The sequence below is a fragment of the Pelodiscus sinensis genome, chromosome 32, assembly GCF_052426305.1.
Source record: "Pelodiscus sinensis isolate ZL-2025 chromosome 32, ASM5242630v1, whole genome shotgun sequence".
Taxonomy (NCBI): domain Eukaryota; kingdom Metazoa; phylum Chordata; order Testudines; family Trionychidae; genus Pelodiscus; species Pelodiscus sinensis.
In genome coordinates this window covers 4,268,735-4,285,632 of record NC_143083.1, presented here as the reverse complement: position 1 = coordinate 4,285,632, position 16,898 = coordinate 4,268,735, and the positions used below count along the sequence as shown (strand labels likewise).

The 16,898-nt window shown below is 43.3% G+C and overlaps 1 protein-coding gene across 5 annotated transcripts in view; it reads right to left on the bottom strand.

Annotated features, from left to right (window-relative positions):
* Positions 1-16,898, bottom strand: part of DOT1L (DOT1 like histone lysine methyltransferase) — a 112,813-nt gene that overhangs the window by 31,534 nt on the left and 64,381 nt on the right. For 4 of the 5 annotated variants that reach the window (XM_075903196.2, XM_075903194.2, XM_075903197.2 and 1 more), the window contains exons 10-16: positions 14,132-14,200; positions 11,278-11,384; positions 10,186-10,227; positions 8,508-8,591; positions 7,541-7,775; positions 6,936-7,049; positions 4,365-4,456 (exon numbers count right to left, since the gene is read on the bottom strand). In XM_075903196.2, the coding sequence (XP_075759311.1) occupies positions 4,365-4,456; positions 6,936-7,049; positions 7,541-7,775; positions 8,508-8,591; positions 10,186-10,227; positions 11,278-11,384; positions 14,132-14,200 (743 nt within the window). The remainder of the gene's footprint in view (positions 1-4,364; positions 4,457-6,935; positions 7,050-7,540; positions 7,776-8,507; positions 8,592-10,185; positions 10,228-11,277; positions 11,385-14,131; positions 14,201-16,898) is intronic. The other variant, XM_075903195.2, reaches the window with a different exon arrangement.

Genomic DNA, 16,898 nt, shown 5'->3' with positions numbered 1-16,898 from the left:
AACATGGATGGCTGCGGTGCCAAAGTCGGTATCGTTTGCGAGACGAACCCCGAAGAAGTCAACTTCATCGGCGATGGCGGGACCGACATGGCCCATGGGGCCAGTGCCAGTGATGGTGCCGAAACATGCATCGGTGCTGAAGAGGCTGATGCTGAAGGGTCCAGTGCCGACGACTAGAACGGCACCCCAGGAAAGCTGCTCAGCGCTGGTATCGAAGATGATGATGGTGCCGTAGATGTTGCCGTGAGGCCAGGGTTATACGGCACTAGTGCAGCCAAGACGGGGTCTAGTAGGCGACCCAGCACCGAGGGAGGTCAAGCCCAGTAGAGCGCCGAGTGAAGCCTGGCGGCCTGCGCCGAGGCCAGCACTGACATGGAGGCAAGCGGGACCGGTCCCACAGGGGACGGTCCCGCTGCATAAGCGACCGGTGCTATCCAGTCATGCCAGTGCGGAGGCGAAGCCGGAGCCAACACGGCCTCCAGCATAGGCGACCTCAACCCCTCTGCCTCAACCGACGACAGGGGGGAGGTAGCGAGGCTAATAAGGTCATGCGCCGCCTCAAAGGTGTCCGGTATGGAGGGATGGTGTGAGGGTAGTTGCCCTGGACTGGATGGACGTCCCGCTCGCTTACGCCTCACCATGGTGGATGAGGACATGTGCACCGGAGACTCAGCACCGCGGTGTAGGCTCAACTTGGACTTCCGGCTAGGAGACGTACCACAAGACGCTCTCAACCTCTTCGGAGCCAGAGAGTGAGACCGGTGCCGGGCCCTTAACGCCGAGGCTCGGTCCCGAGATGGAGCATCTCACGTGGAAGCCGGTGCACTGCGCGCTGCAGAGTGCCCAGCAGGTGCCGGCTGTAAAGCCGCCTCCATGAGGAGAAGTTTTAAACGAGTCTCTCTCTCCCTCTTAGTGCTCGGCTTAAATGACTTGCAGATCTTACAGGTGTCTGTCTGTAAGATGGCCCTCACTCAGACACTTCAGACAACTGTCGTGGGTGTCTCCTTTGGGCATGAACTTTGCGCAGACAGCGCACGCCTTAAAGCCTTGCGGCCCTGGCATTCCTCACCCCTGAAGGGGGAGAAGGAAAAACAACGAGACACTAATTATCTAACTAACTGAACTATTTAGAACTATCCACAATACTAAAAGAAACAGGAACCATTAACTGATCTAAGAGAGAGACACACTCCATCGACCATCATGGGCAGTAAGAAGGAACTGAGGTGGGGGAGCGCTGGCAGGGGTACTTATGCCCCGCCATGGTGGCACCACTCCAGGGGGCGCCCTGCCAACGCTACGGGTACCGCTAGGGAAAACACTCCGGAAGACGCGGTGCACGTGGTGCGCACACCTAATTCAAATGGACATGAGCAACCACTCGAAGAATTATTCCTACTACATACTAGTAATCCCTAATTTGCAAGGGCATTAATTAATTCCCTAGCTGAGAGAAAAGCAAGGAAGAAAAGGTATTTGAATAGTACTCCCTCTGCTGGTCAGATCATTCTACTGCAGCAGAAAATTCTGCAGGAAAGGCTGAAAGAAAATTTTTGTCATCAGCAAGTATTAATTTTACCCAAAAATACATTTTTTCAGGCCCAGAACTATTTGCAAATTCAGTCCAACTTTGGCAAACTGCTTTAGCCAAAAGACATTAAAAGTTTCAAAAGCACCCAATCAACTCCATATTTTGTCAATCAAACCAAGCAAATGTTTCTGTTTTTCATTTTGCAGGAGGGGAGGGGTAGAAGAAAAATTAGTTTTGGTTCAAAACATACAAGGATTTTTTTTTTTTTTGGTTCAGCTACTACACCAAATTATTATTTGCTCAGCTTCAACTGAAGACTCACGCATAATAAATTTTACAATTATAATGCTTTCCATTAGGCTCTTAAGCATCTTACCGACATCACACAAGGTATTTATAATATGCCCCAACACCTACAGCTATTTATCCAATCTACTTTGTGACACTTGGCTATTTCATTACTTTATTTAGTTCTTCCATTTATTATAAAGTGAACAAACCGTCCTGATTTTAAATTGATTTGAGGGTTATGGTCTATGGTTCATTGCAATTCCCGGTTTCTGCACATACTGTAGAGTCGGTATTTTCACACAGATGAGCTTTCAATGGACACTTTAATCCAGAAAACCAGAATAAGGGCTATTTTATATTCTCTAGCTACATTAAGCACAAATAGAATTGTCCCATATGACCCATCTATGAGCTCAGAATAGGACTCTGAGCCACAGTTACCTGACAGAGATAATCCTTTCCAAACTGGGTAAAATGCCACGTAACTTTTGGTCCCGTCCTCTCCTGAAGCTCATCAGGCAGAGAGCAGACAGACAGGTAAATGGTGGTGCTTTAAAGTGTTACATTACTTTCTCTTGAATGTTCAAATTTCTAGTATCTATCCATCATTGTTTAGTGTTGGGAGAACCATCATTTTCACCTGTCTAAGTGGTCCCATATCCAGGCAGATAGCCCAACCATATTTAACAGTGTTAAATAGAAAAGAATTTAGCAATCAATTAAATCCAGACAATCCTGTGAAAAAGGTGATTATCCTCATTTTACAGAGGAAACAGGAGCAGTGAGGCAAAGCAATTTGATCAAGGTCACACAGTAAATTAGTGGCCCGGCTGAGAATAGAACACAGGACTCAGTCCTGTGCCTTACCCAAAAATGTTGGACTGTCAATTAACTGCAGTTAACTCACATGATGAACTCAAAATTAATCATGATTAACTGCAGTTAACAATATCAACTGAAAGTAAATATTTAACATTCTTCTACATTTTCTAATATAGCATTCAATGCTCAGTAATTATTACAAATCTTTGCACTGTAAAATGATAAAATAAATAATATTTTTCAATTTCTCTAATATAAGTACTGTCATTCCATCTCTTTATTGCATAACATACAAGTGTAGAATTTTTTTTGTTAAGTTAAACCAAAAGAATGTAAATTTTTAGAATCTACAAGTCCACTCAGTCCCACTTCAAACTTGTTTCTTTTAGTGACTGGCTGAACAAGAAAAAATTACAATTTTGGCGGGGAAATGCTTCCTGCTTCGTGTTTACAATGTCACCCGAAAGTGAGACTAGGCATTCATGTGACTAGGCATTCACTTTTGTAGCTGGTATTGCAAGGTATTTACAGGCCAGTTGTGCTAAATATTCATAAGCCCTTTCAAGCTTCAATCATCATTCCAGATGACATGCTTCCATGTCAATGATGCTCTTTACAAAAAACTAATGCATTAACTTATGACTGAACTCCATGGAGAACTCGGTCTCCGGTTCTGTTTTACCTGCCATACATTTCATGTTATAGCAGTCTTGGATGATGACCCAGAACTTGTGTGTTTTAAGAACACTTCCACAGCAGATCTGACAAAAAGCAAAGATGGGACCAATGTGGGATTTCTAGACATATCTGATGTGCAGTGCAAAAATCCTGAAAGGGATACGGTATGCACACACTTTCAGAAGTCTTAAAAGAGCTACACTCCAATGTGGAAACTACGCAACCCAAACCAAAAAAGAAAATCAGCTTTCTGCTGGTGCCATCTGACTCAGATGATGAAAATGAACATGCATCGGTCTGTTCTGCTTTGTATTGTTATCAAGCAAAACCCATCATCAGCAAGGGCACATCCTCTGGAATGGTGCTTGAAGCATGAAGGGACATAAAACCTTCCACACATCTGGTACGTAGCTGGCATCAGAAGATACTTACAACAGTGTAATTTGAACACCTGTTCTCATTTTCAGGTGACACCGTAAACAGGAAGCGGAAAGCATTATCTTCTGCAAATTATAACCAAACTTGTCTGTCTTAGCAATGAGCGGAACAAGAAGTAGGACTGAATGAACTCAGACTCTGAAGTTTTACATTGTTTTATTTTTTTAACACAGTTATTTTTTGTACATAGTTCTATATTTATATGTTTATCATAAAAGTTGACACACCTGCACCTCAGTACTTATATTAGGTGAACTGAAAAATACTACATAAAGTGAGCACTGTGCACTTGATATTCTGTGTTTTAACTGAAATCAATATATTTGAAAATATAGAAAACATCCAAAAATATTTAAGTAAATGGCATTCTATTAACAGCATCATCATTAATCACATTCGTGTTCTTAACTGCTTGACAGCCCTACCAAAAAGGCTCTCTCCCCCCTAAGCAGGGCCTTTAACTCTGGCCAGGGGCTATATGGAATTAGATAAACAGATCTGAAATTTTGGGTCTGAGTCATTTTCTCAAATATCTATGGAAGGGGGTATGGAGGCTGTAAACCTATAGCTAGAAATTGTCAAGAAAAATTAAAAAACACCTTACCTTTTCCTGCTCCAGTAACTGTTGCAGGTTTGCTTTGTATTGGGGAGTTTTCATGTACGCCATGAACTGCATGTACTGGATCTTAAAAGAGTCTGTAACACAAATGCATGGATGACAACTTCATTGGACGCAAGGGGAGAAAAATATATTTAAGACTTGTATTTTGGACCACCGTTGCTCACTACCGCTTTTTGCATCAAAACATCATCAATTATTTTATTTTAAATTTGCACCATCTTTTGCCCTATGAATGGTTATTCCAATAATGAGTTTTCCTTTGCAGGAAAAAGAATGTTTTAAGCAAACTAACAACTTTCTCCAATAGCAGATTACTTAAGAGTCTTAGCTGGTCTGTGCGTCATGCATTAACCACATAGATTAGCTCCCTCATTATAACATTTCTAAGAGCACATTTTCAGGAAGCAGGCAGGAAGCTGATGGACTCTAATGATGTGTGTGTTGAAAAAGGAGTTTCTTAATGGACTGTAATGAAAGCATGACCAATAAAACAGGCAACCCATTATCAGGATAGGAGTGCACTCACAGTGCTCCAACATCCTTCCAGTCTCTCAGCCGAGGGTCATTCTACTCTCTCTCCTTCACAGCTAAACCTCTACTTCTCTCTTCCTCTCCACCAACCTTCAGCCATGCTCTGGGGTTGCCTTGCCTTGGTTAACTGTAATCTCCCTAACCACAATGCACCTCCTCAAGTCTATCCATCAAGCCACTGCTGAAGGTGACCAGTACACTCCTGATCTCTTCACTGACCTCCAAGGCTGTGTGTCTTCACAGATCTCAGTCCTTGTTGTGTCCTATACTTTGCCATTTCAACTCACTTTACTGCTCCTCACAGGTCTCGCCTAGAAGGAACTTGAGGTTTTTTCTGCATGCCATCTTTTGTGTCTGGAACGGGCTCTCTCACCCATGTAGCCTCACTGCCCTCGAACTCTGGAAGCATCCGATTACATTTTTCTACTTAGCTTTCTAGTTTGGGAAAACAAAATTCTGACCACTCCCGCCCCCAAGTTCCTTATTCGTTAAGTTAGTTGGTGTCTTTCTAGGACAGTAATATGGCTTCCTGTTGACTCCAGGCCCCTTTTCTCTTGTGCCACTTGAGAACTGAAACCCAGCCAAATGCAACATATGTAGACCGAGGCTTCAACTTTAACATGCAGAAGAACAGACACATTGGCAATGACGGAGGCTGGAGGAGAGCTGGAGGGTGCTCCCTTTTCTTCTGCAATGGTAAGCATGCGAGACCAAGACTCACTGTAGGAACAATAGCTCCTTAGTTATTATAAGGTTAGCATCTTCACTGGAAAGGTTCTTGTAAAGGATGGCAACACAGTCCACATTTTTAAAACACTTATTCACTTGTATTTTAGTGCTGGTGAAATACTTTGTTTAAAGAAACAAGAGACTGAATCTCATTTATCCACAAGATACATATAGCAGGAATCTGCCACTGCTGCCCACACCCCAATGGACATCATCCGTATTCTGAAGGGCTATTCCTAAGAGCAGGGGTGGGCAATAATTTTTGACCGGGGCCACTTCAAACATTTCTGAAGTGGCTCTGGGCCACCCTGGAAGGGGCAGGGCCAGAAAACTTCTGTGCTTCCCCACCCACCGGCCCTAATTGGTCTGGGGTAGGAGAGCACACAAAGTCTTCCTCCCTCTTCCCCCTCCCACCCCGCCCCAGCTATTCTCAACAGCTGGCAGTTCCCTCTAAGTGCCTGTGCCCCTGGCCGGAGACTTTGCTTGCTGCCCCCAGATCAATCAGGGCATGGGGAGGAGGAGCATGTGAAATTTCTCGCTCTCTGCCCCGCCCTGAAAGGGAGCACCATGCTGTGTCAGCCACCAGCTGAGCAGCAGCTGGTAGTTGACTAAGTGCTGAGCCCCTTGCAGGGCGGAAGGAGACTTCATGCGCTCCCCCTGGCCCCAAACCCTGTCTGGCCCGGGGTGGGGGAGCACGTGAAATCTCCTCCCGCCCTGCAATGAGTGCGCAGTGCTTCTATGCGCCACACACTCCTTGCAGGGTGGGGGAGGGCGGGAGGAGATTTTGCACACTTCCCCCCCTGCCACCTCCAAGCCTTAATTGGCCTAGGGGCAGGGGAGCAGCTGGGCCTCCACAGGCCAGATCAACTCACTTGGCAGGCTGGATCTGGCCCACGGAGGCCCTTTTGCCCACTCCTGACTAAGAGCAAAGTGGTCTCACCATTGCACATTCAGTCCCTGCTGGAATTGCCAACAAAAGGGACACAAGGGGGAAAAAAATGAGGACTCCCACCCCACCCCAACCAGTTTCACAAAGGCCAAACAGCTGCCTGAGCACTGACTGTAGGGGACTTGAGGTGAAATGCTCCATATCCCATTACTTACCATTCCAAATGCCAGTATTTTGCACATCATTGTTCTGTATTAAAATTACCGCCTTTTCCCCCCAAATTAACGTTTTCATGTTTCATTGCCTCATAGCAACATGGTACATCACAACCAGCACCAAGACAGCAAACTGTGATCAGCCCATTATTGACTCCTTTCACTCTCTGTGTAAGGAGGGGAACTTACCTAGCAGCTTCTGTAGTGCAGGAGGGGTAGGAGTCACTAACAGTTGGTTAGGCGAATGCCGTTGCACTTTAGGAGGTAGTTGGTAATATGGACTATGAGGTGACTTGTATGCATCTAAAGGAGAAAGTTATGCAGACTGCATTTAAAATAATGAAACAGCAAATGAAGAAGCCTTTTGCCTTTTTTACAACACAGAACCCAGTAACTTGGCCAGGTGCCTGTCACACAACAGATCAGCTTTTGAAATACAAATCCTGAGTGTAACCAATACATCTACAAAGGCAAATTTTGCCAACCATGCTGTTCCACTGTGTCCCCCCCCCCCCCCAGCCCTGCCTTCTGGTGATGTCTGGATTAGCATTAACAGCCAGCTGTCTGAGTGTCAATCATCCCAGCTGGAAAGCTGGTGATACAATGACACAGTGCAATAAGAAAAAGAGAAGGGATGTACGTGAAACTGACAAGAAAGAATATTTGGAAATCTGTCGCCTCCAAATAAAGAGCTCTGAGCAGTCCCTCTTAAGATGAAAACTTTCCTGGACAGTAACTGAGACTAACTATGGAAAAGGCTCGTCTGCTAAGGACTGCCAATTTCCTCAGCTTACCCTGAGGAGAGGATGAGGATGTCTGTGACACAGTTTGAGCATGCAGAAGCTCCAGTGCAGTTTGGTTCTTCTTGGTCTTGCGCTCTGTATTTGCGGTGTTCATTTTCTTGGGACGTCCTCGCTTCCGCCCTGCCATTTTCCTTCCTTTCTTACTCAGCTTTTTCTTGCGTGCTTTGGAAGGAGATGTCTTTTTAATGGCATTTGTCCCAACTTTTTCTTCTTCAGCACCAGAATCCTAAAGAAATATTAGAGATAAAGCTTTTTAACATTTAGTATTTTACCTTTGCAGAATATTAGTTAATCTTTACAACACTCTTAAGATAAGTATCAACCCCATTTTATAGAAGGGAAATGGAGGCACATAAAGCTACAAATAGATCATGGTTAGATCAGGGGTTAGAATTGTTCCTAGCACCCAGTACGCTAGCTCTCCCCTGGATCCATCTATCACAGAGCAAGGGTTCCAACACTGATCCACACAACCAGCTGCTCATAGGGAATCTTATTTTAATGTAGTTTAATAGCTCGAAAATCAAAGCTGAAGTCACATTCAAAACTTTCCTCCTCCTACTTTTCCACATGAACAACTGCTACTTGTGCCACAGGGATATTAAGCAATTGGGAATGGGAAGGGCAGTAGCCTGCAAAAATAAGGCTGGGAAAGCATGTTCTCCACATACCAAACTACTAAAATGTGGTGTGGCCCTTGAATATGTAGAGCCTGTCAATACAGTGAACCAGACCAAATACATTAATAAACTATTCCAGAAGCGCTTTCACAGCACACTAATTATTCTGGAATCAAGTGACTTGCTTCAGAACACTGTATCCATGCGTGGAGCTCTTTAGGAACAGATTTTTCCGGTCATGCCCTATGTAATCAAGCTTGTATTGTTGGTGCAAATCTCAAGCTTCTGCCATAATAAAGAGCACATGATTCTGTGTGAATATTCAAGAGGGTGTGGACCTTGTTATCTTGCACCTTCGTTGGAGTAGTTGTGTTGCTCTTGTTTTCTCTTTGCTGGCGACGTCTAGCTGCCTCTTGTTCCTCCTAAAGACAATTTAAAATAAGGCATTAAAAAAACCCACCCACGAATAAGCCCAAAAGACAGCAATATTATTTTCCCTTTGGAAGTACAGACTCCAATCTTGCCAACCTAGTTTCAAGAATAATCATTCTGACTAGTCATTGTATAGTAAGGAATGACAGTAAGGAATACTTTTTTTTAGTAAGCTGGAAAACAATGGCTTTATTCTGTTCCACACAATAACAGGTGGGAAAAGGAAGGTAACCTGAATTAGTTTTATGAGCTATACTATTCCATGGTAGTCTCCTAAGCAGAATCCATGCAGATAAGCAGTCACAAGCAAAAGAGAGAGGACCACACATTTTCCACCTTCATGGAGTTAGGTCTTTGTACTTCTAAACAAAAGCCTCTATCAGTGACCTTATCTATAGCCAACATATCACGTGTTGTTGCATCACGGCAGCATCTTTGAGGGCCCTGTCATATCAAGTCATGAGTCAACTCTTTGAAAGACAGCCTAATTAAATCCTAGCCAAGTCTGTAGACAAGATAATCAAGATGAAAAGTAGCTGAAAAAGCTCCATTCCTGCCTAGCCACTAAGGACATAAAACTCCCCGAAACACTCTTTCTTGTACTTTCCAGGTGAGGTTTCATGTGTTGATAATTCTACCAACTAAACTACCTTGAACTAAGTAAAACTAATTAAAAGTCAAACCGGTTGGATTATAGTAAACTCAATCTCTTCTGTAATAATTCAGTACTTCCATGGTTAGGAGGCAGGAGGGGAGACTGCTAAAAACAGTTTGTGATTAGTTCACAAATAATTTGAAGATATTTGGTGGGTTTTCTCCATGCTCAGTGGCAAAAATCTCCCTCCCTCCCCCCGCCCACACACAAATGTGAAATCAACTATCCAAAACTCACAAATTTAACAGTTACTATTAACCCCAATCTCAAATGCCATTAAAGGTCAGGATTGGAGAACAATGACAAAGCCCTAAAGCTTAACACTAGAAGACTCCAAAAATGCAAGTAGTGTTGTGGATTGGTACAAGAAAAGTCTAGACCCATATACCATTTGTGCTTTACATCTAACTCATCATCTTTCAGCACTATTTAATATGCCCAATTCAATGAGACACAAGGTCTCAAAAACCTCTGTGTTTTGAATTCCATGCACTGCAGGTAAAACACTGTGATCAAGGACATAACTTTCATTTCCAAGTGAATGATTTGTCACAAAATAGCAGCTGAGACGTCCCTTCTTCAAACTCACTGACAAGACTCAGCAAACTAAACCATAGTTATATTCTTAACATCTGGTCTGTGAGTGTTATTAGCATTTAATAATCCTTTAAATACAATGCAAGTGGAACACTGCAAGGATTCTAGCTTCCCTGATAACTTTTTAAGAGTTATTAATTTGGATGCATTGTCAAAGCATCTGTGAGTGACTTCATTCCAATGTGATTAACTGTCGGCAGATACTTTATCTTGATGAGCTTGAAACACATTTCCCCATCTGATTCTTATTTCTGTATAAAGCTATCAGTTAAAGTGATCATACTGGGTATTTCATTACTATAAATACATTATAAAAAAATTAAACAACTTACCCTGAGTTTTGGATTTTTGAGACTAGAAAAATAGTTTTCAAGCTGAAAAGGGAACGATAAGATAGTCATTATACATAACAGAACACACATGCATAAAACACTGATTCCTAACATGAGAACAAAATTGCAGATGTTCTGACAATTTTCCCGCTGATAAGCTACATCAAGACACTATTTATTTCCATTTCGTTCTTTCTGGGAAGAAGCATACATGTGGTGTAGTGGGACACAGTCCAAACCTCAACATGGTTTATCATCTTCAACACAGCACATCCTTATTATAAAGCTTTGTGCTATGTATCTCTAGTCACCAGAAGGTTATTTTCAATAGGCGACACAACTCTTCTCTAATACTGCATTAAAATAAAGCATTTGCCTCATTTCCAACAGGCACATCTACAACATAGGCAAACAAGAACAGATTTGCAAAACAAGATTGTGCAAGCATGTTACAGAATTTAGATCATGAAGGTAATGCATTTTTCCACAAAATAAGAGTTAGATTTCTATAGATTTTATTTATGAAGGAAACTATAAAGGTGAATGCACAAACACATTTAAGATGCTAGAGCAACTCTATTTAATTTAGATTGAGGACTATGAAGTATCCCAATACCCTAGCACGAGATCTTTCACACATTTATTATATACAGCACACTGAGAATTTTTTTAAATTCCTTCTGTAGAGTCTTTACTCAGAAAAAAATAGCTATTGTGTAGGAAAAGCACCAACAGAGTCAATGAATTATGATTCTAGGAATTTAGATTTCTTCATATGCAAGTGTATTTTTACTGGTTTATTTACATACAGATAACCACAGAGCTACACAGAATTGCAATCTTTCAGAAACCTGCTTAACTGAAGGCATCAAAACCTAACACTAACAATGGTGAACTAGAATTTGGATATATGTATGCATGCTAAGAGACTAAGCTATGTGAATAAATTGTCCCTACCCCAAAAGCTATAACGTACATCCCTAGATGCAAGAGGAAGATAAATGAAAAACACCAAGAATTTAAGTGTGTAAGACCAGCACAGCATTTCAAAGGGAAAAAACAAAAGATTCGCCAGCCTAAATTTGTACTCACTATGGTACGATCAATAGTATGCAGGTAGTAAGAAACTGGTTTCCCAGTCCATGAAACCGACCCTTTCAGTGGTGATAACTCCACAACTCTCATTATAGTGCCAATATCTGAAGGAAAAAAGACAGTTAGGAAATCAAGGTTAGCGTCCTTAGCATTCTGAGGATGCTTCTGCCAGAAAAGCCAGTCCACACAAACTCTGACCAGCTGCATGGTGGATTTAAAAATGTGCACATGCACACACTTACTTAAAAGGGAGCTACATGGGATACACACACAGCCCTAATGCCAAGTGACTGAGTTTTCTGAGAAGATATATTTGGCCACATTATATGGTGCTACTTTAACTGCTCAAGTAGACCTGGAAACTCTGTGGTCTAATTTATATATTTTAACTAATTCTGTGCTTTTTCCACCTAGAGTTTAGCTAAAAATCTGTGGAATTCAAAATGCATCTTCAGGGTATGTACTGTATTGCTTTTATTTTTCTGGCACATACACAATCATCTTGGACCAAAAGTAGCAACAGTAGGCTTTCAATCTGACAATGAGCCCAACTATTCTTTCAAAATAACTGGTTTGAGGAACCCACTGGCAATACAGTTACAACAGTATGGACATGGGGGACTTAATTTTGTTAGAAACTTGTCACATATCCAGGCAAAAGCTTTGGCTGTAACCAAGGCTTTAAACCTAACTACAGAATGCTGTAGTCAGCAAATGCTTAATTCAATGGCATGAATGTGTAGGAGAGATTACAGATACTTATTTCTTCTGAAAGACAATAAACCAACTGAGTCTGAATGTATACGAACATTACATAAGGACAAATACAAGGTTTAGGATATGCTCAGTAAGATCACTTGTTTAACTAAATTTTTTTAAGTCTGGTCTGGCTCAAATATTAACAGTTCACAATCCTGCTGAAAGGGCATAACAAGTGGGGTTCTGCACAGTCTGTTTTCACCGGTTCTGTTCAGTATCTTCATCAATAATTTAGATGATGGGATAGAGAGTACACTTATTAAGTTTGCAGATGATGCCAACCTGGGAGAGGTTGCCACTGCTTTGGAGGATAGGGTCAAAATTCAAAACGATCTGGAGAAAGAGTCTGAGGTAAGTAAGATGAAGTTTAATAAGGACAAATGCAAAGCACTCTACTTAGGAAGGAACAATCCATTTCACACATACAGAATGGGAATAGGGTTGCCAGATGGCTGAAACCAAAATGCCGAACTCCCGCCCTCCACTTCTCCCCCCGCCCCACAAAAAAAAAAACTGGGAAAAAATTCTGTTGGAGAAAAAAAAAAGGGGAGGGGGAGAGACTAAAGCTGTTGAGCATTAAACAGCATGTCCCCTTTAAGTTCAGGGATAGGAACAAGGGAGTCGTTGAGCACTAAGACGCAGGGGAAGCAATACTGCTTCCCCTAGGTTTTTTGGCCAGCAGCCATTTTGTGCTAGCAGCCTTGGGGAACCAGGTAAGCATGAGGGCTGGAGTTGGAGGACTAAGGGGGGGGGGGGGGAGGCTGGGGACCAGAGTGGAGCTGGGGGGAGGCGGGGCGGGCACTGAGTGTTTGTAGGGTTGCCAGCTACCTGGCATTTTCGCCTCCTGGCCAGGGAAAAATTCAGAAAATACCAAACGTTTTAGGTGTCCGGTATTCTCTGAATTTTTTTTTTTTTTTTTACCGGACAGGAGCCAAAAATGCCAGACTGTCCGGGTGAATACCGGACACTTGGCAACCCTAAATGGGAAGTGACTGTATAGGAAGCAGTACGGCAGAAAGGGATCTAGGGATCATAGTGGACTATATGAATCAACAGTGTGACACTTTCGCAAAAAAAGCAAACGTGATTCTGGGATGCACTACCCACAGTGTTGTGAGCAAGAAACAAGAAGTCATTCTGCTCTACTCGGCACTGATTAGGCCTCACTTTGATTACGGAGTCCAGTTCTGGGCACATTTCAAGAAAAATGTGGGAAAACTGGAGAAGGTCCAGAGAACAACAACAAAAATTATTAAAGGCCTAGAAAACATGAGCTATGAGGCAAGGCTGAAGGAATTGGGCTTGTTTAGTTTAGAAAAGAGAAGACTGAGAGGGCACATGATAGTGATTTTCAAGTATCTAAAAGGATGTTACAAGGAAAAGGGAGAAAAACTGTTCTCCTTGGCCTCTGAGGACAGGACAAGAAGCAATGGGCTTAAACTTAAGGGAGGTTTAGGTTGGACATTAGGAAAAATTTCTGTCAGGGTGGTTAAACACTGGAGTAAGTTGCCTAGGGAGGCTGTGGAATCTCCATCACTGGAGATATTTAAGAGCAGGTTGGATAGACAGCAGGGATGATCTATCTAGAGGGTGCTTGGTCCTGCCAGGAGGGCAGGTGACTGGACTCGATCTCTCAAGGTCGCTTCGTTCTAACATGCGATGTTCTATGAAATATTGCCCTCTAATGATTTTTAAGAATGCCCCAAAGAAGATGGATACAAAAAGCTTTAAAAGAAGGTAACATTATTGTCACCAAAGCAGTTTTATTAAATACACATTTAACAGGTCAGATTTTAAAAGCAAAGCAGTAACAGGAGGTGACTGCGCCAGCTGCTTCCTTTAAGAGTGAGGCTTATTGGTTCCTGCTGGAGCAGCTCCCTGCCCAGGGGGGCACCACAGACGAGGGGCACTCCCACCTGGCTGGAGCAGCCCCTGTCCAGGAGTGGGGGGGAGGGGAAAAGAGGAAAGACCTGCAGCCCTGTGTAAGCTTTAATATACAACTAGAGCTTTCTATTGATTTTTTTTTTTTTTAAGGGGAAAGTTATACCGAACACCACACAGTCACATTTAAGCAGAGAGAAGTGAATCTTACCACTCAAGTTTCGACTGTTTATTCTAAAGTTTAGAGGTGCAAAAGGCTTTGAGGACACGATTCTGCCACCTGGGAAAAAAGACATAAGCGAGCCAGTTACCACTACTCTTTAACCAAAATTCTCTGGAGAAAGAAGGCTAGATGCTGCTTTACATTTAGTATCTGAATAGCAACTATGAGAAATTGTATTAACGCCACTGAGTCACTTTCAAAAAGCTTGAAGTTTTTGTTTAAGATATTAAAAAAAAAAAAGCCCCAAAACCATCACTGCTAGCACGTGCGCACACACGCACCTCTACCTCAAAATATTCTAAAAATAATTATTCCCATTTTGTTGTCGGGAAAATATAGCCACAGAGACCTCTTAATGGCAAGGGACATGCTGAGGGGTTACAGGAATCTCGAGTGTGATATTTACATTCTAGCCTACAAAAGTGTGTCATGTGAGGTCTCAAATAAAAGCTGATGTCACACCAATCATAGACTTCACTGCAAAATGCAAGCACAATGTTACGCAAGGAGTCACGTTAATATACAGAAAATGATGTTCTTAAAGTCTGTAATTTTTTGCCAGGGACCACTTAAGAAATGTTTTAAGTGTCTCTTGTTTTATTTACCTATGTCCTGTAGGTGCGGAGCTAAGTTCCTGGTAAGCTGTACAGCCACTCAGCTGCCTATGCCATGCAGATGCCCAAAGAACCCATCCTGGGACCTAGGCCACCCCAACTTAGCCCAGCCTCTTTTACAACCTGCCATGGCTGGTGGAGGGATGGCCTCCAGCCGTTGAGTGACTTTACTCACACCTGGCCAGGGTGACCCAACTCTGGCTCCAACGCAGTCCTGGAACTGCCATGGCAGGGAGAGGTCCCTCCCCCAACTCCTTCAGCCCAGGTGCTGCTGTGAGGGGGGAGGGAGCGAGAGAGCTGGAGGAGTCCTGGCAGTAGCCGTGGAGCACCCTCCTTCCTGCCAAACCCCTCAGCCCTATAGCCTGCACCCCCAGCTGGAGTCCTCACCTCTCTCACCTTGACCTGAGCCCCTCACCCCCAGTCCCATCTCAGAGCCTGCACTCCCAGCCAGAGCCCGTGCACCCCAAGCCTGCACTCTCACACAGGACCCCTTGACTTCACCCCTGCCATGGGCATTTTGTTGTGTGCACCAGTGTGGAGGTGACGTGTCACGCATCACCTCCATACTGGTGCACATAACAAAATTCATTCTGCTCTGGGGTGGGAAAAATTAGAGGGAACATTGGTGTGGAGTATGTATTAGATAATATTCAAACTTGGAGAGAGTTACCATTTAATACTCAGATCTTTTTTTCATAAGAAGCTGAGCCATAAAAGCTAGCAGTTGGAAATCTCTAAGAATGCCATGATGATCTTTTACGTGGCTGGGTTATTTTTAGTTCACTATGTTTGTTCCACCCCTTCAGTCCTTTGGACATGTGACAGTTTTAGTTGTGACAGATATTACAGAAATAGTGATTTAACCACTCTTGCAAGGCAGATGTATAGAGTGGGCTATCACAGTTTGAAGTAGCTGTGGGAGTGCTACTCACACAGGATTATTCCCTGTGAGGCCAAGCCCAGGCATAAACAAAATAAGTAAATTCCATAACGTTCTAGCTGTGTCACAAACCAAGCAAAGCCAGGAGAGTTGCCGTATGTTTGAATCTCTAGCTTTACTTCAGAGTCGGGCATTTAATTTGTATTTAGTTGGAGGCATGAGACATGGAAGCATCCTACTCCAGTGGCTGGGTACTGGACTGGGAATCAGGAGACCTGGCTTCTCTTCCCAACTCTAATTCTGGTGTTTGGGGACTGGACTTATTGACCCAGGAGATACTTTATGGTCCTGTGTTCCTAAGACCTTCAGCAAGGCACTTATTTCAACTCTGACATTCCCCAGTGGAGTCCAGGGTTCTGAGGTACCTCACCTGCCCTTAGGGTGAAGCAGTCTTATCTGTGCCTGCCAGGGGTCTAGTCTGAAACCGCCAGCCTGTGGCGCACAAGCACTACTTTGTAGGCCTCACTCCCTCTGCACAAGCTAGTGAAGGGAAGCCCTGAATCCTGGGAGTTCCCTGTGATGTCCAGCCCCTCCTGGCTGCGTGCTCATTGAATGACCAAGTGTACTGGTCCCAAACAGCTTGTAGGATCAACTCAGGATCACCACTTTGCTTCACACCACATCTTAGATACATTTATCGTGAAAACAAGACTGCCCCCCCCCCCAAATGATCAGAGATTCAAGTGATGGTTAAGAATACTGGAAGTAAAAAATTATATTTAAAACAGTCCTAGCACACTTTCTACAGATTAAACTGTCAATCTGCTCTCTAAAGAAGTCTGTTACACCCCTTTGCCTTCCCTGCCCTTCAGGGGTTCTCTTCATTTTCATCCAAACCTGGCTGAGACGCCTCTTTCACAAAGCAAACTTGTTGTTCATTTGCTTCCACTGTGAAGTGCTCCAGGGCATTGCCATATATTCCAGAGCAAGCCTTTGATGAGTAAATAATTTTTACAAGCATGATTTTAAAATTGCACTGCCCTCCCATTTTTTTCATTACTTAAGTTCTCACAAGCCTTCATTAGCATTCAGTTCTGACTAGTGAAAGGTGATCCACTGAGAACAATACAATACGCAATTTATATTAAAACATGCAATTAGATTACCTGGTTTTCAGATGGTAAGGAGCCCCTAGACCGGGGTGGGCAAAAGGGACTCCACGGGCCGGATCCGGCCCCCCGAGTGGCTTGATCCAACCCAT